Below are 27,812 nucleotides of genomic sequence, written 5' to 3' on the forward strand. Positions count from 1 at the left end.
TGTTTTGTTGACTTAACACTCGTTGGCTCGTCTCCAGCTACCTGCACTCCTGTGAACCTCCAATCATCCACGGCAACCTGACCTGTGACACCATCTTCATCCAGCACAACGGCCTCATCAAGATCGGCTCAGGTAGAGGTCGTTTAAATCTCTAAGATCAGCACAGTGTAAAGCCAGGGTTACGTCCCTCTTGCTGATTCCTAGTGTGTTTACTACAGATGCCTCACTATTACTATTACTACCAGTACCTTGTTTTAGCTGTCTTGTTATTAAGGCTTTTCCCCGCCGTTTCAGTTGCTCCAGACACCATCAACAACCACGTGAAAACCTGTCGGGAAGAGCAGAAGAGCCTTCACTTCTTTGCCCCGGAGTATGGAGGTAAGATCCAGACGTTTCTCATGAAAGAGTTCTGGTCAGAGTGTCTGGTTACACCGTGCGTGGGGAATGTGTTGCACCTCTCTCCCATCTCTGTGCTTAAGCAGTACAGACGATTCATAACATCACCAGGTGATTAGTAATGAATATACAATGCCGTGCAAAAACCTACTACTTGTCCCTTTTTCACATATTTGATCATTCGTTACAGAACTGTTTCTTCTTAGTGTACGACTCTAGTGTGCTCATGTGGCACATTGACTTTTCTCCTCACATAGATATGGCCGTTTCTGAGGATCTGTGATGGTTGAACTAAAAAAACATATTATTAAAATGATATTTATTATTTTAAGAAATCTTCTTCAAAATGGTCTTTTTAAAGATATCAGAGAGTGATTTTGATCAGTTTGGTTTTCTGCTTCCAGCTGTTGCCAATGTCACCACAGCCGTGGATATCTATTCCTTTGGGATGTGCGCCTTAGAGGTGAGAAGAAACCAGCTGTTGGTGGCTCATTCTTTGTTTATGGAAAATGTATTTGATTGCTCTGCTGTCGTGTGTAACAATTTATTCTTAACAAAAATGTCACCCCAGCTTTCGACTGTTTGCCTTTTGCTTTAGTTACGGAAATAGAAGTCAGGATTAGGGCTGCAACAAACGACTCATTTGATAATCGATGAATCTATCGATTAATGAAACAATTATTCGACTATTCGGACTATTACTGTACGCCTTGCACAATTCCTCAAGCGCTCTTATTTAGCCATCAACTTTTAGATGTAGCTTGAGGTTGTTTTAGGCATGTGGAAACTAACAATGAAGACAATGAAGATGAATACTTGATTCAAAAATACATATATTATGAAATTAACTAAACAAATTGCGAACAAAATTAACATTGCTTTTTATTTAAATTAAATACATAATATTTCACATCAAAAGAAACAACAATGTTTTAACAAATCGTATTAAATAACCTGATGACAGAACTGTAAACAGAATAGCTGAAACTTTAACAAACTAAAGAGTAACTCAGTTACCTCTAATCATAAACCCATGTTTGTATCATTTTGTTAACTCCGTGTGTTGCTGCTAGCATACAGAACACCTGACGTGGAAACGTTCCTCGTGGACGGGGCTACAGAGCTGCTAGAAAGACAGTCGGTGCATTCCTCCGTCTGGATGTGGAGCACTTTTGCTAAATGTTTACACAAATTGCCCGTGTTACCGCCCTGACATGCTAAACTCTTATTGCACTTTTGGCAACGAGCATTGTCCACATCGAGACATTTAACCACATCGAGACATTTAACCACATCGAGACATTTAACCACATCGAGACATTTAACCACATCGAGACATTTAACCACATCGAGACATTTAACCACACCTTGGAGCGCTTGGTTCTCTCCGCCATCCCCGCCGCGTGTGTGTTGCTGCATGTAGCTGCCGCGTGTGTGTAATCTGAGAGATCTCGTCTGGATTGGAAAGATCGAAAATACATCATAGACGCTTTGTTGTTGTCTTTTTGCATGTTAGAAACGAGTTGGCGACACGAAGACTGCGATATAATGTTTATGTAGCAATATGACATATCTTTTTTAAATGTCTCCAGTACCGATATAAATACCGATAACGTTGGAACTTAACGGCGCGTAAAACACACGTCATGACGTCACCAACGAATCGACGACTGAATTAGTCGGAAATGCTGTTTTTAACCCTTCGGACTTTTAAAAGACACTCTCAGACCATTGGCTGCTGTTGACTTGTTTTATTTATGAATCACTTCCAATCACCGCCTCTCTGTCCGGTCACTCCCTCAGATGGCTGTGTTGGGAAATCCAGAGCAACGGAGATTCGTCTTATGTGTCCCAAGAAGCCATAAACAATGCCATTCAGATGCTAGAGGACCCTTTGCAGCGGGTGAGTGAGCGACACACGAGTATCAAGAGCCTGGATGGCTGTCTGGATTGTAAATCTATAACTTTCAGATATTTTCCCAGGAATTCATCCAGAAGTGTCTGGAGGTGGACCCCAGTAAGCGGCCCACCGCCAAGGAGCTGCTGTTTCACCAGGCCCTGTTCGAGGTGCCACTACTGAAGCTGCTGGCTGCTCACTGCATCGTCAGCCACCAACGTGAGTCTCTCTCACACACACACACACACACACACACACACACACACACACACACACACACACACACACACACACACACACACACACACACACACACACACACACACACACACACACACACACACACATACTACAACACACACACCAAGCACACACATACCCACACACCACCACACAACCACACCACCACACACACAACCACACCACATACCAAACACACACCAAAACACACACACACACCTATGTTGCAAATGTATTATCTTTTCAATTTACACACGGCATCTATTGCACGTCTGTCCGTCCTGGGAGAGGGATCCCTCCTCTGTTGCTCTCCCTGAGGTTTCTCCCATGTTCCCTTTAAACTGGGTTTTCTTTGGAAGTTTTTCCTTGTACGATGTGAGGGTCTAAGGACAGAGGGTGTCGTATTGTCATACTGATATTCTGTACACACTGTGAAGACCACTGAGACAAATGTAACATTTGTGATATTGGGCTATATAAATAAACATTGATTGATTGACACACGCACACACACATACCAAACAAACACCACACACCACACGCACACACACACACACCAAACTCACACACACACACCAAACGCACACACATACCAAACAAACACCACACGCACACACCACCACACACCACCACGCACACACACAACACCAAACTCACACAACACACACACACAACACACCACACCAAACTCACACACAAACACAACACACCACACACACACACACTACCACACCACATACCAAACGCACACACACACATACCAAACAAACACCACACACACACACACACATACACACACACACACATACACACATACAAACTCACACACACACCAAACATACGCACACATACCAAACGCACACACACCAAACACACGCGCACAACATGTGTCATCTGATGGCAATTCATATCTTTAATATACAGCGATTGGCATTTTGGTGAAACCAAATACAGAGTTTACAATAAGAATTGAAGATGATCTGTTTTCTTATAAAGGTCATTTGTTTTCCGAACAATGGTGACTTGATATTTGTTTTATTTGACTTTGTTCGGACTTCAACACAGCACAGAACACCACCGTAATAAAAACACCTCGGGTGAATGCTTCTTCTGATCGCTCCCTTCTCTTCTCTGCTGCAGATATGATTCCAGAAAATGCTTTAGAAGAGATGACGAAGAACATGGACCCCAACCTGGTGATTGTTGAAGTCAAAGACGGAGTTCAGATGAAGTGAGTCTGAGTGGAACCACATAGTGCGGACGTACAGAGATACACTTCTGAACACTTTGGGAGCGAAGGAAGTCTTTCGAAGGGTTCCTGTGTCTTCATATTATCACATATTATATCTCTTGTCTTGATTTGCTGAGTAACATTGTGTCTTCTGCTTCAGGCTCTCTCAGTTCCCTGCTCTTGAGCTGGACAAGTTCCTGGAGGATGTAAGGTAGGAACAAAGCTTTTCTGCAGAGTCAGGGCCTTTAAAGCACTCATGGCCTTGCTTCTTTTTACTGGCACAGACTCCTGTTTGTTATATGACTCTCCTTGAACACTAAGCTCATCTTTTAGGACGCTGAAACACCTCAGGAGATTCTACTTTGAACCATTTTAGCCTAAAAACATTATGAACACTGTCTTTAGACAGTGTTGCTGATCGAACAGCATTTCAACCAGGAGAGGCGGTTTGATGTAAGAATACATGTTTATTGCCAGGAATAGACAAATGAATGTAATGGAGTTTTGGCGATTAGGCCCCGTTGTGCAGGAGTATCATTCGGGAGGGGAGAACCGATCCGATGAAACCCCCCTGGACACTGGTGGGAGTGAATGGATAGTTGGGTTCGGTCTGAAGGGGAGTGGCTTAGGTCGACCCCGGATTCAGAGGGACAGGAGGTGAAAAGGGGTGGAGGAGGGTTCAATCAATCAATCAATCAATGTTTATTTATATAGCCCAATATCACAAATGTTACATTTGTCTCAGTGGTCTTCACAGTGTGTACAGAATATCAGTATGACAATACGACACCCTCTGTCCTTAGACCCTCACATCGTACAAGGAAAAACTTCCAAAGAAAACCCAGTTTAAAGGGAAAAATGGGAGAAACCTCAGGGAGAGCAACAGAGGAGGGATCCCTCTCCCAGGACGGACAGACGTGCAATAGATGCCGTGTGTAAATTGAAAAGATAATACATTTGCAACATAGGGTTGCGTCGAGTCACCTGAAATGACAGCTGTCAGAGGGGAGGGCAGATTTAAAAGGTTTAGCGGAGCGCTGTGATAGGCTTGTGAGAATAGAGGAAAGTGATTGGTTAAGCTGGGGAGTGACGCCCCCGATCGCCTATTAAGAGGAGAGAGAGTAGTAACATGGAAATAGTAAATGAATGAGTAAAGAAGGTCTTCCTGGTTGAATTTGTGCTGAGCTTCATATATAAACTTAAAGTTATTCGCTTTCTGTTTTCAATCTTTTAAAATTCTTCTCCAGTTTGTAGATAATGTGTCTCTTCCTCTTTGTGTTAATAGTGTATTGCTCTCTGTAAAGGTCATTGTGCTCAATTCTCTTCATGATGGGTGATATAAATAAAGCTGATTTGTTCTGCTGAACAGCTTGAGGCCAGAAATAGGACCTTTTTGTAGTTGGATATACACATACATCCATGGTCAGCAAAGCCTTTACTTATGTCCTGCAGCTGGACAGCATGAACTAGTTTTCAGTCGTCCTGAGGTTGTCTCTTATTGTCCTCGATGCAACAGGAATGGGATCTATCCTCTGACGGCGTTTGGGGTACCGAGTCCTCATCAGCCTCAGCAGGAGACGGTGAAGTCGCCCATCGTTCCCCCCTCTGTGAAAACCCCGACCCCTGAACCCGCTGAGCTGGAGACCAGGAAGGTAAGATCTGTCATATTTACAAATCCTAACTGTGACCTAAAGGGAAACTACTAGTAAATTACTTGTATTTGATGAAAGCAGTGTGTCAGATTTCTGCTCGGATCATATTGCTGATTACTAGAGAAATAACAAAAAGCTTCTCATAGTGTGAATCGTTTTTTGATTTGCATTTCATTCTTAATTTCCATGTATACTTTTTCATAATAATTTCATAGTCTGCACTTCCTGTATTAAACTGTTCTCCTTCACAGGTCCTCCAGATGCAGTGCAATATTGAGCCTGTTGACGAGGGCAACAAGCACCATGTGAGTTTACATTCTGATAAATGATAACGGTCTCTGCTTCTTAGTATCTTGTCATATATGAAAGTGTTTTCTGTTTTGATATGTCTTTTGTAATGATTCTTTGATTCTCTTTGCAGCTGACCTTGCTGTTGAAACTGGAGGATAAACTGAACAGGCACCTGAGCTGTGATTTGTTACCAAGTGAGTTTCTTTGTTTATTGCTTTGTTCATTCGGGCCGAGTTCTATCATGTGATAGTTGACGGTACTGGCACCATGCAGTCGTTACAAAAACCATTCTGCCTATCTGTTCAGATGAGAACGTGAATGATCTGTCGGGGGAGCTGGTTCAGCTCGGATTCATCAGCGAGGTGAGAGGCCTCCATGACGACCCTCAGACTGAACACTTCTGCTATAATAACCCCAGCAGCCTCTGACATGTTGCCCCCCCCCCCGCTGCCTCTGTTTCAGGGCGATCAGCCACGACTTGCTTCAGTTCTCGAAGAAGCCTTCTCCAAGTTCTACAGCAGGAACGGATCCCTCAACCCGGTGACGGTCTCCTCGTAGCGGTGGACTCCTCGGCTCTCTCAGCCTCCTCGTCAACAGGACTAGCTTTTGGCTCCGCCTCTGAGTTGCAGAAGCTTAGCGAGGACCGGAGGACGCCTTGCTCCGGCTGCAGGTCTGCTGTCGGGTCTCCTGGGGGGGAAAAGCTGCCACTGAGTGGTTGTCGCTTTCTATCTTATTTCTCTCTCCTCCCACACCAAACAGCCATCTGCTTCTCTTCTGACTGCGGGAATCCTAGTCGCAACTTTAAGGAAAATACAAATGTTTTCACTTTTTGGCTTATCTCTTTCGAAGGAGGTAAGCAACATAAAACTGGATTACTGCAGTATTTTCCTTGGTCAGTATTAAATTGTATTTTAAAGATTTGTACTTAAACTGTTAATTAGTTGTCTGTACAAAGCAAATTCTCTGTCCCGGCATACTGAAGTGTGTATGTGTGTGTATTATGGTGTTGTAAGGTTAAGTCTGGCCTCTTTAAACTTTGAGCAGCGAGTGAGGCGGCGTCCCACCCGTTATGCATTGAGCTCGTAATGCAACAGATGCTACGTCACTTTTCTTTTGAAAACATTTGATTATAGGACAAATTAATTAAATGTGCAGCCGAAACCCAATCTGAAGAGCTACAGCTACGATCTGAAAAAGAAGTCTATTTATTTGTTTATTTTGTCTTGAGTGTGTACTGTAATTCACTTCCAGCACTAAGGCCGGTGGTGGTTTGAATGTAAGCTTTACTTTCTCTCATCCTTTGAATCGCGCTATTATTTTCTATTGAAAAAAAAAAAGTGTGTGTGGGGGGGGGGGTTGTCACCTGACTGTGGTCCAATGTCTACTGTAGCTTCAGTTTTCCAAGTCGCTCATTTCAGACTGAAAGATGGAATTCAAGTCAATATAAATGTGTCTTTAGGGGACATTTACACAGGAGAATTCATGTGAAGATATTTCACATTAGAGCAAATGGACTAAAGGATGTTTGAGGAATGCATGTCTGCTGTTCTACGTCTAAAAAGTAACTGATGCATTGGTTCAATTGTCTTTCAGACATAATAAAGGAGTTTGGTCAGTTCAGGCCTGTCAACATTTAGATTTCTCTTCATGGCTTCGTTGTTCTGTTGGACAGCAGAGCTATGCTATGGAGATGTTCACTTCTCGGCCCTTAAATGTTAACTGTTCGGGGCTCTCTTTGCACTGCTGGACACTTTTATATCCTGTTGGAAATGTCTCGTGGCCTCTTCGCAGTAGGAAGCACTTAGATAATGATTGAAGTGTCGGCAGTGATCCGGTCTACTCTCCGCTGTGACTGCCTTCTGACGGTCTGTAGATACTGGTGTGGAGCTGCCTGGCATGTTAGTAACCATCTTGTACACTTTATGCTGGACACTGTGCTGTTTCTGCAATGCATTACCCCTTTTTTTTCACTTCCTGAAATAAATATTTACACTATCAGCACTTCAGGTCTTTGTTTGGTGTCAACGTATAAGACAAAGGACATCTTTCTGATGCAGGAAATGCCCTTTGAAAGACATTATACTCAACTGTGCGTGTTTTAAACGTGTTTCCTCTTGCAGAAAAAGCTAATATTAAGAACTTAATGAACACACAGACACACATTTCAATTGTTTAAATTATTTATACAAAAGAAATCCTGATGCATCAGGGGTGTGATCTCTACCCTTTAGAGCATCACTATTTGAATTATTTGTTCAAAAATGTTAAGAAATTGTAGCCCTTGTACAAGTATATTCATGTACATACTGAAAGTCACAATGTGTGCTCAATTAACAGTTCAATAAAACACATTTCATGCTGACAAAACACATCGCCGTACAAAATGACAGCAGTATAATAAAAGTACAGCAAGACTAAAAAATAGTTTTGATATAAAACACCCTAGAAAGACACTCTAAATAAAAAGCTACCAAAATGGTGACATCCAGATGAGTGTTTCCAGCTGCGTGGGTATTTTCAATTCTGTACCTTGTGAGTAGAAAATAAATCAAAGGAACTACAAAAACAGTACATAGCACTTCAATTCAAACACATTACTCTTTCACATTAAATTGTGTTTTACTTTCCTGTTTGAAAGTAATGTATATAGGCACAGTAATTAAATTCATGAACCACGTTTGGTCGACACCATTCCTCGTTATTAACAACTCCTCTGTCACTCAGGGACAAAGTCACCATTTCCATTGTTTTACGCCGAGAGCTGCCAAACAAAGAGAAAGGAATCGCCGCAAACTGTGATATCCGTTTCTGGTCATTCCAACAATCAACATCACTGCACAATGTTCTCAAGAAACATCACGATTTCAACCTGTTCCACAAAAAAGACCCCTGTAAACTGCCAACTCTGAAGGGATTTCAAAATGTATACTTATACATACTCTTCTTAACAATGTGGGAATTGTTCGTAATTATAAATATGCTTTGAGAAAATTCTCAAATTTTTAGTTTGGAGCTAATAATTGTGTTTTTATCCAATAAAGGTTTATTTTATTCTTTAGATTCAAAGCAAGAACACAATCAAGGACTGACATAAATATGGTCATGTATCATTTCTCTATATTCACATTTAGTCTGAGAACATGTCTCAGCAGGGTATCTTAATATTTGAATTATGACATTGTCACAGCAGGAAAATAAATGAATAATGGCTGAATCCCATTAAGCAGTTTGAGTTTCATGGGTTTGTGCTGACTCACTGTCGGGGCTAAAACATTTGAATAAAGCAGAGCCATTATTCATGTTGTTAATAACACCTCTGCTTCTCTTTTGATTCGTCGAAATGCCCGCTGTGAAAACACTTTTCAATTAGACCATGTTATTTTGATTGTAGTATCCAGTAGATGTATCATTGTACAAGTGATATTAAAACCTTGTAAGTATTATACTTTTGATTAATTGAAGTGTGAATCTGTGTTTTAAAGCTACAGTAGGTTTGTGGGTCTCTGCAGGGCAGCAAGATGGATCTTCTCGTACATTATGAACTTCAATTTCCCAAAATCATTCCTTTAGATAAATTAACAGGGTCTGAATTTGAAGAAGTGTGCTTTTCTCTGATGCATCCCAACTAGAAAGTGTTAGCTGTATCTCTACATAAAGAGAGATATAGTATTTTGGAGTGAAACACTTGAACCCTTGTAAACAAATAATGTGAACTTGGTGGTAATCAGTGCAGCAAAAGGCATTCGACTTGTGGAGGTTCTTCCTGTTTCCACCGCTGGCTGGAAGTAGATGACTTCATGGTGTCATGTAGCTCTGTCCTAACAATCTGTGAGCTCTCCCCAGGATCAGACAAAGGTGGCGACTTCCTTTATTTCTTCAGGCACTGGTACATGAGGGCTCGTGGGTTCAGCATGTAGCGCTCAGAGCTCAGTAGCTTGGTGAGATACTGCGGCACCGGGGGGCGAGGAGCCATGTAGGAAACCCCCGGGCTGACGGCCATCACCTCGGCGATCTTCTGCTTCATCTCCTTAATCTCCCGGTCCTGCCTCATCACTTTATCTGTCCGACAAACACAGGAAATACATGAGGCTCAACACTGACGGACAGGTCTTATTTATTGACATTTAAGAGTATGACTTTCTTTTTAACATACTATAATATGACTTTTTTTAAACATACTATGACTTTTTTTCGACATACTATATATACACTAAGTCACGTATATGGCATACTATACGATGACCATCTTTTTATAATTTCTTCATAATAAAACAAATATATATTTTTATAGTAAATATCTTAAGCATAAAAATTATATTAAACAATTAAAAAAACTTTTCTTATGGCATAATATATTATAAAATGTTGTTGTATGTTGTTTTTGTTGACATACTGCACTATAATATTTATTATTATTTTAATATGCGCACTATACTAAACCTTGTCTTTTTTATATAATTTTGCGGACACAGTAAACTATGATTTTCTTTTCTGATATACTATAATATGACACTTTCACTGACCTTTTGATGGCATGCTTTGACTGTTTATCATGACTAACAGATACTACACTGATTTGTGAATGGCAGCCAAAGGTCATAGAGTATCTCAATCCTGCCTTCGAATACTGTTTTTTGATCCAAAGCTGAAGTTAAAATTGATGAGGTAAGGGAGTGTGAACCTTGAGCGATCTCCAGCTGCCGGCGAGCGTCTCCCAGAGCCGAGAACAGGTCCAGTTTGATGCGAGTCTCGGCGCTCAGGTTGTACTCCAGATGTTGAGCCTTCTCCTGCATGGCCGACAGAGTGGACAGCAGCATGTCTGTCTCCTTCTCCACACAGCGGTACATTCCCAGAGCCTGAGACCAGAAACACACCGACGGTAAGAACGTGCTTAAAATATCAAAACATCAATCCACCTTGTGTCATGAAAACGGAGGGATTCGATGCTTTGGTCTCCTACGTATTTTTGGCTTTTTAAAAGTGTCTTTTGAACTTAGGAAAGCAATGCACCTCAGAGAGCGAACCATTTCCATAATGAATTGGCCATCAATTAGATATTGAGATACTCTGACAGATTTCTTTGTTGGCACCAGTTTGTAATGAACATTTCGAGGGAAGTGACCTGAAACGTTTATTAAAGCAGTGCAACATTTGTATGACAGACCTGACTTTGGTGTAAGCATGCTTCATGGAGGGAGGGTATGTCACTAACAATGAAATCAAATACAACACAGTACGACAACGTCCACAGCGGAAGTCAAGACGACAAAAACAACCATTCACATTACTACATACTGACATGATGACAAAGTGCAAAAGGCCGAAATAAAAAGATGACTAAATGGTCCCGGTGGATGATTCGGATAGATTTAACAAACACAAAGAATTACAGACATAACAAACGGGATGCAAACAGCAATGACCAAACTGAGGACAAGTACTGGACCACTTGAGACTCACAGACAGTTCATTCCCAAATAGAGTAGAAATATACCTCAACATCACTCTCTAGATCTAGCACACGACTCTCTTTGACTTGACACTCCAGCTGTAGTTGTTTGTACTCTGTCTCTAGATCTTTAACTCTTTTCCTTAACATTTGGGTTTCACAGTGTTCCTGCCTGGTGTAGGAGATGGAGAAAATAACAGTTTTCAGCGGTAAGAGAGGAGTTTCATTGGAAAAATACAAAAAGAAACATCTACATATGCAATAAATATAGTTACATAAAATGCAAGAACATGTATTAACAGTCTGTACAAAATGTCCTGTGTGCATTAAAGGAATAGTTTGATATGTATCAAAACCAGCGTATTCACTTTGCCAAGAAGATTGATACGACTCTCATATCTGGAGCTTCAATATAAGACTGATGTTTAAATTAGCTTAGCTTAGCACAAAGCCTGAAGCAAGTGGAAACATCTAGCGTAAATCTGTCCTGAGGTTATACAGTTATACAGTATACTAGCATCCTAAAAAATGCCTAAAACGAAAAGAAATACATATTGGGACTAAGTCAAACCCTGTGCTTTCCAAAAAAAAGTGTGGCATATACTGTAGCTCCTCCCAGACCCCAAGTGGTGTTTTTTCACTCTTCTTTTTCGTGTAAACATGAGAAATGAGACCTAATGTGTTGGTTAGCGGGCGATAGACCTGCTTGTAGGCAGAGTTTCCTACCTTTAGACAGAGCCTAGCTATTTCCCCTGTTTCAAATATACTATGCTAATATGCTAAGCTACACTTCAGCTTCTCACTGAACACACAAACATGAGCATTGAATCAATCTCCTTATCTAACTCTTGGCAAGACAGCGAATAAGCATAAGTCAAACTATTTCTTCAAAGGTTTGGCCGTACACTCACTGCAGCATTTAGTTATACTCAGAAGCATACTCTACTTTCCAGGCACAAAGCCACTTCCTTAACGAGCAGTTTGAAGTGTGCTTTACCTGTTGTTGAGACTCCGTGCTGTGTTGTTTGCTTCCTCCAGTCTCTGAGCCTGAAGCTCAGCCAACTGTTTCTCCACGGAGAGTCTGGCCTCCGTCTCTGCTCTCGTCTTTTTCTCCAGCATGGCGCTGCTCTGTTTGTCCCTCTGCTTGGTTTTAGACAGGCACAGAACCCTGAAGGAAAAGCGTTAATCTTACTTTGCATAACGTGAAAGACCGAAAAGAAGTGGGTTCGTTTGAGAGGAACTTCACAGTGTTTTAGAAACAAAGTGAATCCCTGTAGTTGCTGGATGGACGATGTAACAACGTCATGTTCTTAAAGCACAGAGAAAGCAATGTGTTGTTCCAGATTAAACTGAGACACATTTAGGCTACTGTGTACACTTGAGAAATGCACTCATTTAAGGGCCCCAAACTATATAAATAAAACATCTTAATACCATTTTATATTCTCATGAATTGAATATGTCATGAAAGACTTCAGTAAAATGTAAGTAGCTATCATTCATTAATGGATGAGAATTGTGAGCCACAATCCTTCAAAATAAAATATGACTTGATAAGATATTCATTCCATTTGAAAAAGAGAAACATCAATCTGTGTGAGGATTAAAACATCAGCCCACAAACGGTCTGCTGTTCCCAAAGATACACACAGTGTTTCTGCATGCATTCATCATCCCTGTCTGAGGGTTTATTTATAGCCTGGTGTCATGTGTTGAGCAGCCCACCGGAGGAGCCCAAGAGCTGAGGGTCTGCAGGATGACTCACTTGCTCTGGAGCAGCATGTTGGACTGTCTGAGCAGGGACACCTCTGGCCTCAGGCTGCGCTCACTGTTGGTCAGGTTGCAGACGTGGCTGCGCAGCTCCTGCTCGCTCTGCCGGCTCAGCTGCAGCTCGGTCCGCAGCCTCCTCAGATCCTGCTCCAGCCTGGGAGGAAACACAGGAAGAGTTTCAGAATAAAAGCTACGATTTCACCATCCCATGCTGAAGGTACTGATGGCGTACTTGTTCATCTGCTCAGCGTGGTGATTGCTCTTCTCTGGGACGTCCCGGTTGGGGCTGACCGTCTTCGAGCTGGATCTCTGCTTCTTCTCCGTCCTCCCTGCGGGGGGGGAGGGAGTGTTTGTGCTGCCTCTGCTGGCTTTTGGCGAGGAGCTTTTAGCCGCCCGTGTAGCTTTGCTTCCTGGCTCATCTTGAGGTAGATTTTCCGGGGTTGTGGAGGATTCGGGTCCTGCTGCCCCGCAGGGAAGCAGATCTCTGGACTCACCAGGTTTGGATGGTAATGGCCGCCGGTTTGATTCAGCGGACTTCCCCTCCAGCGCTCCCTTCTCCGACGCTCTCTCCTCGCTGCGGATCTGGAGGCAGTCCACGGTGTGAGCCTCGTCAGTGGCCAGCACAGCGCCGTTCTGACACTGATACTGAGTGGACTCAGGCTTTGTCTTCCATTTAGAGCCTGCAAATACAGGCAGAAAGAAAAATACATGCAATTTCATGACTCTCACTGAAGTGTGGGAACACAGAGGAGAACGTTCTGATTGTTGGATTAAGATATTACAAATATGAACTGCAATCCAAAGTAAATTTAATGACATTCCAATTGCGATATTGACTCACAATATTTGAGAAATTATAATATTTGGGATTTTTTGCAAGGATCTGTACCAGGGGAGAAATTACATTGCGTACAAAATACCTCATTTAGACGTCACCCACATTTTTTGCAGTGATCAGTTCTCACTGTCTGAAGATTTAATTAATTACTAATGTATGGTATTATTACAATTCTATAAAATCCCTGAAGTTCAGAGAAATCAAAACAATTAAATTACGTTTATTACATTTACTTAACACCTAACTTTGTGACCAACAGTTACTGGTAGATTTTTCCACACGTTCATTTTGAATATGCAGCATACTTGGAGTGCCGATCGTCTCATGTCATGAATAAGGATTGTAAGAATGGTAGAGACGTGTGTGTGCTGAAATGTGTGCAGAAGACTCACTGCTGCTGCCATCTGTTCCCGTCTTTGGGAAGACCTGCAGGCCTGGGGGGAGCGAGTGCTGCAGGAGGTGCATGTGGAAGTCATTCTCACTCTGCACAGCTTTCTGAATGCGCAGCTTGAAGATGTTGGTGAAGTAGCACGTGGCATCAAAGCCCAGATACACCACAGGATACCCAATGCTGGAACCAACACAGTGGGAATATGAGTGCAACATTTAAAAGAGATATCACATATTGGCAAGCAGAACACACCCAATGTCTTTCATGTGTTACTTGGCAGCATACATGTGAATCTAGTCTTTTATACTTTCGTGCACAAACATCCAGCTTGACTCATTATATCACACAGAGAATGAATCAAAGTTGAATACTAATGCAGTTCATTGCAGAATGAATGTATGAATGTAAGGAATATAAATTCTGGATATTCTTATAAAGGGCAGAAAGGGAGATGTGTGTCGAATGAACATACCAGTGTGCAGCAAAAAGATGAGACAGGTTTGCATGAGAGGCTTTAAGGTCCTTTAGTCGGAGTGACGCCTCTGTGTAGACGAGCAGAATCCACAGGGACACCGTGGATATGCAGATGCCTTTCTCTGCAGAGGAATATCAAATAATCAGATGTGATGGGGGTAGAGGGGTCCTTGTTCAAATACAAATCAGAGCTAATTCACTCAAATTGGTATTTACACACTATAAAAGGCTTTATCAGATGCAATAATGTGCCTTTTTCAGGATTTGTTAATGGTAAACGCCGCATGGATATTTATTATTAATATAATAAGGTTACATTTTGTTATATGTGTGGGACACTTAACAACAAAACAAACAATATTTCCACGTGTCCAAATGTCTCACCTGTGTGCCATATGTAATTGAATAACACATAAGTGCTTGCCACAAAGAACAGCCAGTGCAAAGGAACAAAAATTAAACAAAAGATGTCCAGAGTGAAGGCAGCACAGACAAAAACAACACAAATAGCCTGCAGACAAAGAAAGGAGAAAACACATTAATGTCAGTCAAATGCACTGGAAACATTATGTTGGATTATCATGATCTGGGCACACAGTATAAAATCCCTCAGGAGGATGCTCACCAGCCCGTGGCAGTGGAACGTGGTGTAAACGCTCCCAAAGAAGAGCCAGCAGGGCCACAGGTACTCCAGTCTGAACTCCAGGATGAAATCTGCCAGCAGCACCAGCATCCACATCATCATAAACTTCACGAAGGTGTACGCACTGCAAATACACAGATCATAAAGTCACAAATGTTTTCATTGTAAATTAGTCTGATGATTACTTTCTTCACTAATTAGTAACTTATACTATAAAAAAATAATAGTCCAAAGTCCAAGATAACATCCTCAAAAGTCAGAATTCAAAGATATTTAGTTTGCACACGGTAAATAATGAGTAAAGAAACTTTGTCATTTAGGAGGCTTAATTTCACATTTATTTATTTATTTGTTTATTTTTCAATTATTCAAAACCAACAAATATCAAAAAGGTTGGTAATTAATGTAATAGATCCCAACTAATTGACTAGTAGATCTAGTACATTGTATACATAAAACATCATTATGGGATGAACATACTCTGGAAGAATGAATAACAAATGTGTATTCTATCTAGACTGAGATATTTCAGACACAGCGAAGCCTCTTCAGCCAAAGCGTTGAAGGCACACAGAATCCAAAACAAAGCAGGAAATGGGATCCTCGTTGCTGAACCTATAATTGAGCAGCTGCGTCTTAAAACTGCAGTCCGTCCTTTTTAAGTAGAGGCACCACAGAACAATGACTGCTCCCTCATTCGTTTCGTCGGGCGACCACAAGCACAACAGGAGCTTTGCTTTCCTCCTTTGTTCTGCACATCACATCACCCCCTCTTTGTTTGGTTACCATGGCAATATTTCATCTGGAGGAGAGAAGGAGCACCAGTTTCCTCCTGCACATGAGTTAAAACCCTCCCTTTTATTGTCACTGTTAACAAATGTACTTGAAATTATCTAACACGTATTTTATAATAAGAGGAAAAAGCTAAATATGCAACAATAAAAAGTAATATTTTATCTGAAAGAGTAAAGAGCTTTAATTCTTCACACGAGTTTTAATTACCCTTATAGGTTACTTAAAATAGTGTGTTTTAATTTCACCTCAAAAAAGCAATATTTAATTTGTAGGAACTAACTAAACTAAAGAAAGAAATTGAGCGTTACTGCATGTTAAATTCATCAAATAAGTTCAAATATATCTTGTGCTATTAAGAAACGAGTATTTTAATTAATTTGTATTTTATCAAAGCTGCCAAATATAACAAAAAATATGTATAAAAACATAAAATTCCCCAATAAAAGAAGCAAAAATTGTAAATATGATTACAAATTCAATAAAATATAAGCCAGTGTTTATATCTTGAAAATACAGTGTAAGCTATTGAAGTGATTATTTTATTTACTGCTCATGTGAAACAATGCACACTTAAAACAAGTGGTTTCTTTCTCCTGAGGCAGTCTTTCTTGTCTGTACTCTGTCTAGACGCTTACAAATGATGTGCAAAACGACCTGTGCTTCTTTTAAGCCTAGTAGCAAAATACAGTGAATAAAAACAGAGCATTAATTGTGCAGTAATTCGGCCTAATTGTGTGCGCAAGGAGACAGATACTGTAAAGCAGATGTAACATGCCTGAGTGGAAGCAGGCCGACGTTAACTTGCACAGCTGCTGATTTCTGTCTTTCCGTAAACAATGTCGGGTGAAGTAACTCGCGCAACATTTTGTACGCTCGTGTGTGTGTGTGCGCGCAGTGAAATCCTAACGGAACGTGTTAAAGCTGCACACTGAGACATGTAAAATGTGAGACACGGGATGAAGTGATGCGAGGCAGACAGGTGAGCTGGATGACGACGGCTGAAATTTACACAAAGACGACGGAACACCACAACAAAAGCAGCAGCATCATCATCCGCCAGGCGACGCTACCTTTCAGAAAGCTTCTCCGTTATTTTCAGCTTTTTCATTTTCCGTAGCCTGCTCGCGTCCACGTATCGTTTCTTCATCTTATGGCTTCTACTCCCTCCGTGCTGTAGTTTTCGCTCCGCAGCAGCAGAAGCGGCAGCGGAGGCAGAAAAAAGAAGCAGAAAATAGAGGAAGCAGATCCTCGAGGATGTGCAGCTCAACCTGTGATGATGATGATGATGATGATGTCTGGAAACAGATACAGGCTATGCGCATGCGCAGTGGGTGTTGTACCTACAAGTGTTCATCGCAGGAGGGGAGCAGAACAACACACTGTGTACACTACACACTGTACCCAGCGCCGTACAGATATCATTATATTCTAGATTCTATTTTACGGCTCTGACTGTACCTAATGGGTTAACCCGTTCGTGTCCGAAGACTATATTTAGTATGAAAAGGATAAATGATGCAACCTTTGGACAAGCATCTACAGAACAACTTGGAATTCATTTTTTTAAGTGAAATCGACCTTTTTTCTATTGCAAAAAAGAGAATGTTTAGTATCTTTGATATTAAATGTGATATATGTTCATAGATATCACATACTTGATTTTGATCCTTCTAAATTACAGCGATTTTTTTTAATCATAGCCTACTTTTAGTCTTTTTGCACATTGGACTACTGTTTTTTCCCCCCTCTAATAATATATATATATTTTTAAATGTTCTCCAATGTGCCATAGATATAGAGCAGACAGAATGATTAGAACATAATAGTTTATAGCCAAACATTTCATCAATTTTGAAAGTGTCTTAATATTTGCCCAGAGCCCAGAGAACACTTTTATCAAAGGAAATTCAAGTTTTTTGTTGTTGGCATCATCTGTTTTTCAAAAACTGTAATTTTCGTTTAAAAAATAATATGTATTATATATGTATATGAATATGAATAGGGAAAAATATCATCACAAGTACTTAAAGCCCATGGGTGAAAACTATGTGGTTTTGTCCACAAGAAATTAAACATTTATTTAAATTATTAAAGATAACAACAAAGAAAATAGCAAATCCTCGCATTTCAGAAGCCGAAACTGGCATGTTTGGCATGTTTAGATAATCAAAAAAAGGATTTTCTAAATACTTTCGAGTTCATTTTTATGTAAAATCTTGATTTTAAAAGTACTGATAACAGTCAAATAATTGTATGAAAGTAAAAAATACATAATTTTCCTGTTATAGGTTGTGGTGTGGAGGGAGAAAATGGCATGAAAAGCAAATACTCAGATAAAGTAGTATCAAGTACCTCGACATTGTACTCAAGTAAATAATTGTACTTAAGTAAATAATGCACTTGGTTACACTCCAACCCTTCCTTTCATACAAATTGGCTCTAGTCCTATCATATGTAAATATGATGCCACATGATGCCATTACAGGTCACAATTATAAGGTCACTGCAAAGTCAATAACCTGTGAGGACACAACGTTTTAATAATTGTATAATCTCAGAGGTCTTCGCAAAATAACGTTATGTAACAGATTAATGTACTGAAGGGTCACATTCAAAACCTAATGAAGGAATTTTTCAGCAAAAAAGGCATGAAGTATGATAATGTCAATATAAATACAATTTTGATTTGGTTACATAAATCCCTTGTGGGAATTCTCCATCAATTTATAAACCACAGTTGTATTGCCTTTAACGGTTTTTTCAGATTGAATTAAACAAAAAGTTATTGATTTAAAGAAGACATTTTTTTTCACTTCAACAGTCCAAGCTCTGCAAACATGTGCAAAATGACCAAAATGATTGAAAGACTGTGCTAAAAATAAAATAACATAAATCAGACTATAAAATCGAAGTTGTGCGATAGCAGCTAGTTGTTCCTTTTGGATATTTGTGTAGAGATTATGGTGAAGGCCAACGTGAGGTCATCCCTTGATGCACAAGATATATGAAAAAAAACTAATAGGAAGAGACTGGAAGATTTAAAAACACACAGGCCTTTCAAATTAAAAAGATCATAAGCTGTCAAGGACACGAGTGAAAAATCTTTGCATTTCTTATCAATACTTCAAATTTAGTTAGTATTTTACTTTTGTAAATTGCACACACTCTGCTCATAACGAGGGGTTACGTATGGTAACCCTTGTCATACAAGCACAGGTGGAGCCCTCTACTGGACTCTATGGGTACTACCCCTTGATCATATCATGCAAGCATTCATCCACTGAGACTTCTATAAACGTAGCCGGCCCGGGGTGGGCCTACCTGAATGCGCGTGCATCTCACCGTATAAAAGGAGGCCTCGCCTCCTGACTGTCATCCTACACCTCTCTTCAGCGAGCGGCATAGGACAGACAGTGCCCCAAGTAGAGGGCTCCACCTTTGCTTATATAAAGGGTTACCATACGTAACCCCTCGTTATATCTCTCACAGGCTCCGCCCTCTAATGGACTCTATGGGTACAGTAGGCGGAGACCCGATGTATACACGTGCTGTCGTCCAACAATACCGTTCCATCCCACTGCCCCTGACCGGCTTTCTGGATAGCAGCCGCTGCACCGCACCCTCCTTTACCTCGGTTGTGACCGTGGAGAAGTCTGGGCCGCGGCTGACAGAGCACACTCCGACGCGCTTACCTCGCGAAAAGTGTGCTGAGGGCTCTCCCCCAGAGTCCCCAGCCCCGTATGGGCTCACTGTGCCCCACCTCTCCCGAGTCCCTAAGGAGCACGGGGAGAGCGCAAGTGCCCCATGTCCCCCACACTCAGACACTGTCCCCGTGCAGAGTGTGTGTGGACTATAGTGTGTCCAGCCCTGTATGGGCCCAGCGCGTACTACGTCCCCCGGGACCCTCCAGGGAGCCTGGAAAAACGTAAGCACATTACGCACGGGGAAGGGGTCAGATTCCCACTGACCCACAGCCCCCCCCCTCCTCACCAGTCCTGTTTTGCCACACATGTCCAAGAGATAAAACTTTATGAAGGGGCCTCTGCTCTGCTCTCCCGAACTGGACCCAGTGCTGCTTCACCACCTCCGGGTGAAGCACCCACTCGCTTGGCATATATATATATATCAGGGTTCATACACTTTTTCACCAATGATTTTCAATGACTTTTCCATAACTTCTCAATGACCTTTACCTAATTTTCCATGACCAAAAAAAAATTACCACTGAAAATGGTTTATTTGAACATGGAACAGGAAAATAAGGTTTGCATATGAAACATGTTGTGCCTATCTAAAACAAATCAAATAGTAGGCTTACTAGCTTCTACACGCTAAAGCAACTGTAGTCAGGGATGCAAACTCATCAGGTATGAAAAAGGGATCCGAGCCCCCGACCCCACAGAATATCGGCTTTAAAATGAGGAATAACAGAAGATGTTAGCAGTCAGAACAACTAAAGCAGCAGGTAATAACAGAAACGCCAAAGAGTCACATCTCATAGAAATATATAAAAGCATTTATTTTTAATTGTGTAGCAGTCAGTTTATAATTCTGGCAGCACAGTTGAGCATTTTGAAAATGTATTTTCATGCCTCTGTGCAAGGCTTCCCCTAAACGCACCAGGAGCGTCTGCGCTGCGTTACCCCCTAAACGCACCAGGAGCGTCTGCGCTGCGTTACGGACGCGCCGCGGCATTCGCAAAGATCGCGGCCACTCTAGTCAATGGGTGCTATTCCACCAGACGCGCCGCGCCGTGCCGCGGCTCGAAGCGTCCCAGAAGCTCCTCGCCGCAAGGAATTTCTAAAATATAGGATGAATCCTATTTTTGACGCAGCGCAGGGCGGCGCTTTAAGAAATCGTTGAGCTAGCTAGCTAGCATACATTGTCACTATCTGCTAACGTTAGCTTTAGCCTTCGTTTTCTAATAGTTTTTTTTCATAGGCTATAAACAGAGGTGGTATAAGTATAGATCTTGAACTTGATTAAAAGTAGAAGTACTCAGATCTTATACTTTAGTAGAAGTAGGCTACTCAGATCTTGTACTTAATAAAAGTAGAAGTACTCAGATCTTGTACTTAATAAAAGTAGAAGTACTCAGATCTTGTACTTGATTAAAAGTAGATTAGAAGTACCAGAGTGTAGGAATACTCTGTTTCAGTAAAAGTCCTGCATTCAAAATGTTCCTCAAGTAAAAGTAGAAAAGTATTCTCATCAAAATATAGTGAAAGTAGCGACAGTAAAAGTAGTCATTGTGCAGATTGGTCCATTTCAGAATAATATATATGATATGTTTTATAAAGATTGATCATGAAAGTGTTCTCAAAGCTGGTAAAGGTGCAGCTAGTTTGAATGACGTTTGAACTGCTTTAGGCTGGTTTAGGTCCTATCTATCTGAACGCTCTCAGTTTGTACGTGTTAACGATGAATCTTCCACGCAAACCAAAGTTAGCCATGGAGTGCCACAGGGCTCAGTGCTCGGACCTATTTTGTTCACATTATATATGCTTCCGTTAGGCAATATTATAAGGAATCATTCTGTAAACTTTCATTGTTATGCGGATGATACTCAACTATATTTATCAATCGAGCCTGATGAAATGGGTCATCTAGATGGAATTCAGGACTGCCTTAGGGACTTAAAAACGTGGATGACCTTAAACTTTTTGATGTTAAACACGACCAAAACTGAAGTTATTGTACTTGGCCCGAAGAATCTACGAAACAAATTATCTAAAGACATACTAACTATGGATGGCATTAATTTGGCCTCCAGTGAGACTGTAAGGAATCTTGGTGTTATATTTGATCAGGATTTATCCTTTAACGCCCACATAAAATCAATTTCAAGGACCGCCTACTTCCATCTACGTAACATTGCAAAAATCAGGCATATCTTGCCTCAAAACGATGCAGAGAAACTAGTCCATGCATTTGTTACTTCTAGGCTGGATTATTGTAACTCTTTATTATCAGGGAGTACCAAGAAGTCAATCAAGTCGCTTCAGCTGATTCAAAATGCTGCGGCTCGTGTACTAACCAGAGTTAGGAAAAGGGACCACATTACTCCTGTTCTGGCTGTTCTGGCTCCCTATAGAACACAGGATAGAATTTAAAATTCTTCTTCTCGCCTACAAAGCCCTTAATGGGCAGGCGCCATCTTACCTTAAAGAACTCATTATACCCTACTGTCCTACTAGGGCATTGCGTTCCAAGAATGCAGGGTTGTTGGTTGTTCCTAGAATCTTTAAAAGTACAATGGGAGCCAGAGCCTTTTCTTATCAAGCTCCACATTTGTGGAATCAGCTTCCAGTTTGTGTTCGGGCGGCAGACACCCTATCCGTTTTTAAGAGTGCGCTTAAGACCTTCCTTTTTGATAAAGCTTATAGTTAGGGCTGATTAGATTCAGCCCCTAGTTTTGCTGATATAGGCTTAGTTTGTCGGGGGACATCTTACTTCTTCCTTCTCTCTGTCTATACCCGTGTACACTCATGTTCCGATTAACCCAGCTTCCCCAAATGTCTTTCTTTTTGGTGTCTATATACGCTGGGATCCGGAGTCATGGATGATCCTGCGGTCCTGTGTCCTGGATCGCGAGCGCTGGATCTTGAGTCGTGGCTGTGGTCCTGGATGGATATCCTCGTGGATTCATCTTCCTATTATACACACATGCATTTCCAAACATTTGGACTACCTATGTTGCAAATGTATTATCTTTTCAATTTACACACGGCATCTATTGCACGTCTGTCCGTCCTGGGAGAGGGATCCCTCCTCTGTTGCTCTCCCTGAGGTTTCTCCCATTTTTCCCTTTAAACTGGGTTTTCTTTGGAAGTTTTTCCTTGTACGATGTGAGGGTCTAAGGACAGAGGGTGTCGTATTGTCATACTGACAATAGTACTGACATACTATTCTGTACACACTGTGAAGACCACTGAGACAAATGTAACATTTGTGATATTGGGCTATATAAATAAACATTGATTGATTGATTGATTGATTGATTGATTGATTGATTGATTGATTGATTGATTGATTGATTGTATACTGCAGGGTAGCTTGTGGATTTACTCCAGGTGGAACTAAAGTCTGATTTAACACTTGGTTATATTTCACATCATTCATCCAGATCTGTGAAGTAACTAAAGGTATTAAATACATGTAGTGGAGTAGAAGTACACCATGTACCTCTGAACTGTAGTGGAGTCGAAGTACACCATGTACCTTCAGGTTCAGGTTATTTATTTGTACCCGTAGGTAGTTTCTGTTTGCAGACAAAAAGACAAGGGTTCCATCCTGACACTAAAAACAAATACAAACAACAGACACATCTCTAATAAAGGACTAGTAAAAGTACAAGTATACCCTGCTCAACCAAATCTCAAAATATTTAAAAAACATTTTAAGAAGGAAAACACTAGTACAAACATGGACATTCAAAATTCACAATTAAATAAATTAATAAAAATAGTCATCTGTGTGACGCTCCATGATGTGTTAATTTGTGCAATAGCTGCTGGGATAACACTGTTTTTATACCGCTTCGTTCTACTCCTTGGGACGAGTAACCTCCGGCCCGAAGGAAGAAGCTTGAATTCTGAGTGCAGGGTCTCCAGGTTTAGCTGTGGCTCACCAATCAGTCTGCTGGACCACTTTATGATCTGACTCAGAGAGTTTCTGCTCTTTAAAGTCAGGTTCCCAAACCATGACATTAGTGAAAAAGACAGAATTGACTCGATAAAAGCACGATAAAACAATTAACTGTAGTGGAGTCGAAATACACCATGTACCTCTGAACTGTAGTGAGTCGAAGTACACCATGTACCTCTGAACTGTAGTGGAGTCGAAGTACACCATGTACCTCTGAACTGTAGTGAGTCGAAGTACACCATGTATCTCTGAACTGTAGTGGAGTCGAAGTACACCATGTACCTCTGAACTGTAGTGAGTAGAAGTACACCATGTACCTCTGAACTGTAGTGGAGTAGAAGTACACCATGTACCTCTGAACTGTAGTGAGTAGAAGTACACCATGTACCTCTGAACTGTAGTGGAGTAGAAGTACACCATGTACCTCTGAACTGTAGTGGAGTCGAAGTACACCATGTACCTCTGAACTGTAGTAGAGTCGAAGTACACCATGTACCTCTGAACTGTAGTGGAGTAGAAGTACACCATGTACCTCTGAACTGTAGTGAGTAGAAGTACACCATGTACCTCTGAACTGTAGTGGAGTAGAAGTACACCATGTACCTCTGAACTGTAGTGAGTAGAAGTACACCATGTACCTCTGAACTGTAGAGTAGTAGAGGTACACCATGTACCTCTGAACTGTAGTGAGTAGAAGTACACCATGTACCTCTGAACTGTAGAGTAGTAGAGGTACACCATGTACCTCTGAACTGTAGTGAGTAGAAGTACACCATGTACCTCTGAACTGTAGAGTAGTAGAGGTACACCATGTACCTCTGAACTGTAGTGAAGTCGGCCACATTGTTCCCTTGTGCAGAATATCAGTAGAAGATCAAATGATTTCCAGACAAGCACACAGCACCTGTAGATTTTCTGGTGTTTTACTGGTGGTCTGCGTGTGCTGATGTGTCCTCTGATCTGTCCCCCCCCCCACAGAGCTGGAGCAGCCAATGCTCAGAAATGGGCCAACACCTGCTCCATGAACCACAGCCCTGACAGCTCCAGAGTGATCAGCTGTAAGTTCATTATATAAGTCCCCATGTTTTAAAAAAACTAACAAAAAACGTACTTTACTAAAAAGTCAGACACACTGTCATTTCACAAACAAATAGATGAGAACGACAGTGTTGCTCAACCAGGTTGTATCATAAGCTGTAGAAGAAATATTATTATATTGGCGATGATCGGACTAGTCCTTAGTGAATAATTACGTTAAATATGCCACCCTTGTGAAACTTAGATATTGCTTGAAAAAATTACAGTTTTTGAACACGAAGTACATTCATTTTAGATCTGAGGGGAACAAACATAAGACTTTTTTATTATTGGTTTTATGAAGTTGTGATTTTGTATAATGGAACAATTTTTGTAATGTATACATTTTTAATCGAAAAAGTTGTATTCCGCATATGTCATACCAGATGTGGACAAAATGAGTGCCTAATATTAAATAAGAATATAATTATAGATGAGATTAATTTAAAAGCCACAGTGTTGGCTCTCAACCCAATCATGTAATATTTTAACTACTCCAAATATGATATTTCGCTATCAAAGAACTACATTAACAATAGAGGAGGGGGTAATAGACGAGGCAGAGCAGCACATAAAGCGGCCATATGTCCTTAGAATGAGAGAAAGGGTTGGTGAGGGTTCAACTCAATTTCCTGACTTTAGACGACGATTCCCTTTTAATGTGCGATCAAGAGTTGAGCGTACATTTATAATGGTTTTTAACAAGACTAAAGTGTCTCTCTCCTCCTCTTCAACCTTTAGCTAGCGGCTGTGGAGAGAACCTGTAAATGTCCTGCTCCCAGGAGCCCTGGAGCAACGCCATCCAGGACTGGTACGACGAGGTGCAGAACTGGCGCTACGGAGTGGGATCTACCAACGGACGAGTGGTCGGACATTACACACAGGTACAATTATATCTCAGTTTGTGGAGCACTCTGACTAACTTGCAAACAAAGAAGCCAACACTTTTGAAAATATTTAAAGGTCACATATTACAAAAAGTGAGATTTCCAAGTCTTTTGTGATTTTCAAACATACTCAGTATCCCAAAGAGACAATAAAAACAGTATCAATCATTATGATGACTTCCTGATGATTTGATTTCACTCTTATTCTCTGCACAGGTTGTTTGGTACAGGTCCAACAAGGTTGGCTGTGGTGTGGCGTTCTGTCCCAACCCTCAGTACAAGTATTTCTACGTCTGCCAATACTGCCCACTGTGAGTAAAACATGTCTTCCCTTCCTTTTGAAATGGAAAGTCCAGCATACTTTCTCACTTAAAAATAACATTTATATGAATATTGATGTATGAGTCCGTTGAGTTAAAAGGAACCAAGATCAAGTCCCATGATGTATTATTATATATATATATATATATATATATATATATATATATATTGGAAGTTAAGTAAGAAAAAAGAAAAGAAAAAGCTTTCAAAAAAGTATCAATCTTTAACATTATTTTTCTTCTCTGATAAAAGTGCTATCCTTTTTTACATTTTTTTACTTTTCATGCTATTCTAATACTAATGATATAGAAAACTTCATCAGTATGATTAATTAGAGGTACGAAAAAGCACAGTGATGCTTTGCAGTAATGAGAAGTAAAACTGCAATTTGCATCTGATTTGTCTTTCTACACATCCTGAGTAGTCATGAAATAATAACTCAAAGTGCTTTGCCTGCTCAGATCATATTCATGACATGTTTGGGCTGAGTGTGAGTGTCTCTTGCTGTAAAGTTTAATATTTGATGCTTTGGCCTACATTACAGCGGAAACTTCCAGTACGCTCGCCCCTACAAATCAGGACCCTCCTGTGGTGACTGCCCCAATGCCTGCAACAACAAACTCTGCAGTAAGTGGCAAATACTGCACTGCGAGACTTCATCTTATCAACAACTTTTAAAATAATAATGGATGATTGGAGTACACTTAACTACACAAATTATGTTATAAACGATTTCTTAAACTTTTTTTACTGCTTATATATACACTAAATGGGGCATAAAAAAACGGTTGAATAAATAGGGGTCTTTTTACATTTATTCAAGTTATGTTCCTTTGAATTATAAGCAAATATATTAACCGCAAAAAAATGTCAAAGGTGACACAATAAAATCCAAAACGTTCCATTGACGTCATTGTAGAGTAATGCTGCAGGACTAGATTCAGTACATTTGAATGCACACTTGTTCAAGGGAAATGCATCTTCCCTGGCTTTCTCATGACTTAAAAAACTCTAATTAAAACCAAAATTATCACAAGTAAAATCACAACAAAATAAAAAGAAATACACGTATTACTAGATTTGTTTAAATTCAGTGAGTGGAGCCCAAAAAGGTTTCTTTAAGCACAGACGGAATGAACTTCTTTCAGTATAACCTTGTTTACTTCGACGTCAAACAGTGAGATCATTTCTGCTTTAGGAACATATTGAGAACAAGTTGGAAACACTCCAATCTTAATATTGAGCTCTCACATTATATATTTGTATTTATGCATTCATTGTCCTTTCTCTTGTCTCCTGCAGCCAACCCCTGTCCCTACGCTGATAAGAACAGCAACTGTCCTGATCTGAAGCAGCAGCCGACCTGCATTAATGCAGACGTGGCCTCTTGCTGTCCCGCCTCCTGCAAGTGCACCTCTCAGATCATTTACTTGTCCTCATGGGCTCTGACATATCAGTCAGATTCAATAAAAGATACTTCTCTTTAAGGCATGTGTCCCTTTGCTGATTAATAAAACCTGGAAATAGTTGAGCGTATTAAACCAAAGAATAGAAAGGAAGTGTCCTCTGGCACGGGAACCTGACTAGGCAAACAAAACCTTCAGGATCAGGCGTCCTTTGACTGTACGTGAGGAGTAGACTCACCAAGAGGAAGGAGAACACTTTGAGAGGGTGGATTTGGAGTGGAGAGGAAAATGAATTTCAAATGGATATCCTATGGCTGTGCCAAGAAAAAAACACAGTTTGTGACCACACCTGATTGCTGTGGCTGATAAGAAAAACAGATATTTAAAATGCCTACTCATGTTTTCCT

At 40.7% G+C, this 27,812-nt stretch overlaps 3 protein-coding genes across 3 annotated transcripts in view; 2 read left to right on the forward strand and 1 right to left on the reverse strand.

Moving 5' to 3' along the window:
• nrbp1 (nuclear receptor binding protein 1) overlaps positions 1–7,705 on the forward strand; it is a 20,977-nt gene extending 13,272 nt beyond the window's left edge. The window contains exons 14-18 of the mRNA XM_034075586.2: positions 5,281–5,416; positions 5,668–5,721; positions 5,838–5,901; positions 6,014–6,069; positions 6,170–7,705. Coding sequence (XP_033931477.1) covers positions 5,281–5,416; positions 5,668–5,721; positions 5,838–5,901; positions 6,014–6,069; positions 6,170–6,265 — 406 coding nt within the window. The 3' untranslated portion in view covers positions 6,266–7,705. The remainder of the gene's footprint in view (positions 1–5,280; positions 5,417–5,667; positions 5,722–5,837; positions 5,902–6,013; positions 6,070–6,169) is intronic.
• A 213-nt stretch (positions 7,706–7,918) lies between these two features.
• LOC117440393 (macoilin-1) lies at positions 7,919–17,287 on the reverse strand. The gene is made up of 11 exons (XM_034076728.2): positions 17,138–17,287; positions 15,255–15,396; positions 15,014–15,140; positions 14,628–14,751; positions 14,157–14,335; positions 13,159–13,606; positions 12,922–13,080; positions 12,154–12,324; positions 11,202–11,328; positions 10,389–10,563; positions 7,919–9,766 (listed from the first exon to the last, which is right to left on the reverse strand). Exons 1-11 carry the CDS (start codon positions 17,212–17,214, stop codon positions 9,576–9,578), a joined length of 1,920 nt encoding a protein of 639 aa, XP_033932619.1. The 5' UTR covers positions 17,215–17,287; the 3' UTR covers positions 7,919–9,575.
• A 2,315-nt stretch (positions 17,288–19,602) lies between these two features.
• LOC117439658 (serotriflin-like) lies at positions 19,603–27,486 on the forward strand. The gene is given in 7 exon segments (XM_034075641.1): positions 19,603–19,864; positions 19,906–19,992; positions 24,695–24,772; positions 25,533–25,675; positions 25,895–25,989; positions 26,544–26,626; positions 27,302–27,486. Coding segments are annotated over 7 exon segments (933 nt in total).
• Positions 27,487–27,812: the final 326 nt, after the last annotated feature.

This window comes from Pseudochaenichthys georgianus, chromosome 24, assembly GCF_902827115.2.
Source record: "Pseudochaenichthys georgianus chromosome 24, fPseGeo1.2, whole genome shotgun sequence".
Lineage (NCBI taxonomy): Eukaryota > Metazoa > Chordata > Actinopteri > Perciformes > Channichthyidae > Pseudochaenichthys > Pseudochaenichthys georgianus.

Coding starts and splice junctions, on each gene's coding strand:
- LOC117440393 (XM_034076728.2), bottom strand. CDS start 17,214: ATGAAGAAACGATACGTGGACGCGAGCAGGCTACGGAAAATGAAAAAG. Junction 14,336..14,627: donor CATCTTTTTGCTGCACACTG/GTATGTTCATTC, acceptor TGTTGGTTCCAG/CATTGGGTATCCTGTGGTGT. Junction 12,325..12,921: donor AACATGCTGCTCCAGAGCAA/GTGAGTCATCCT, acceptor CTTTTCCTTCAG/GGTTCTGTGCCTGTCTAAAA.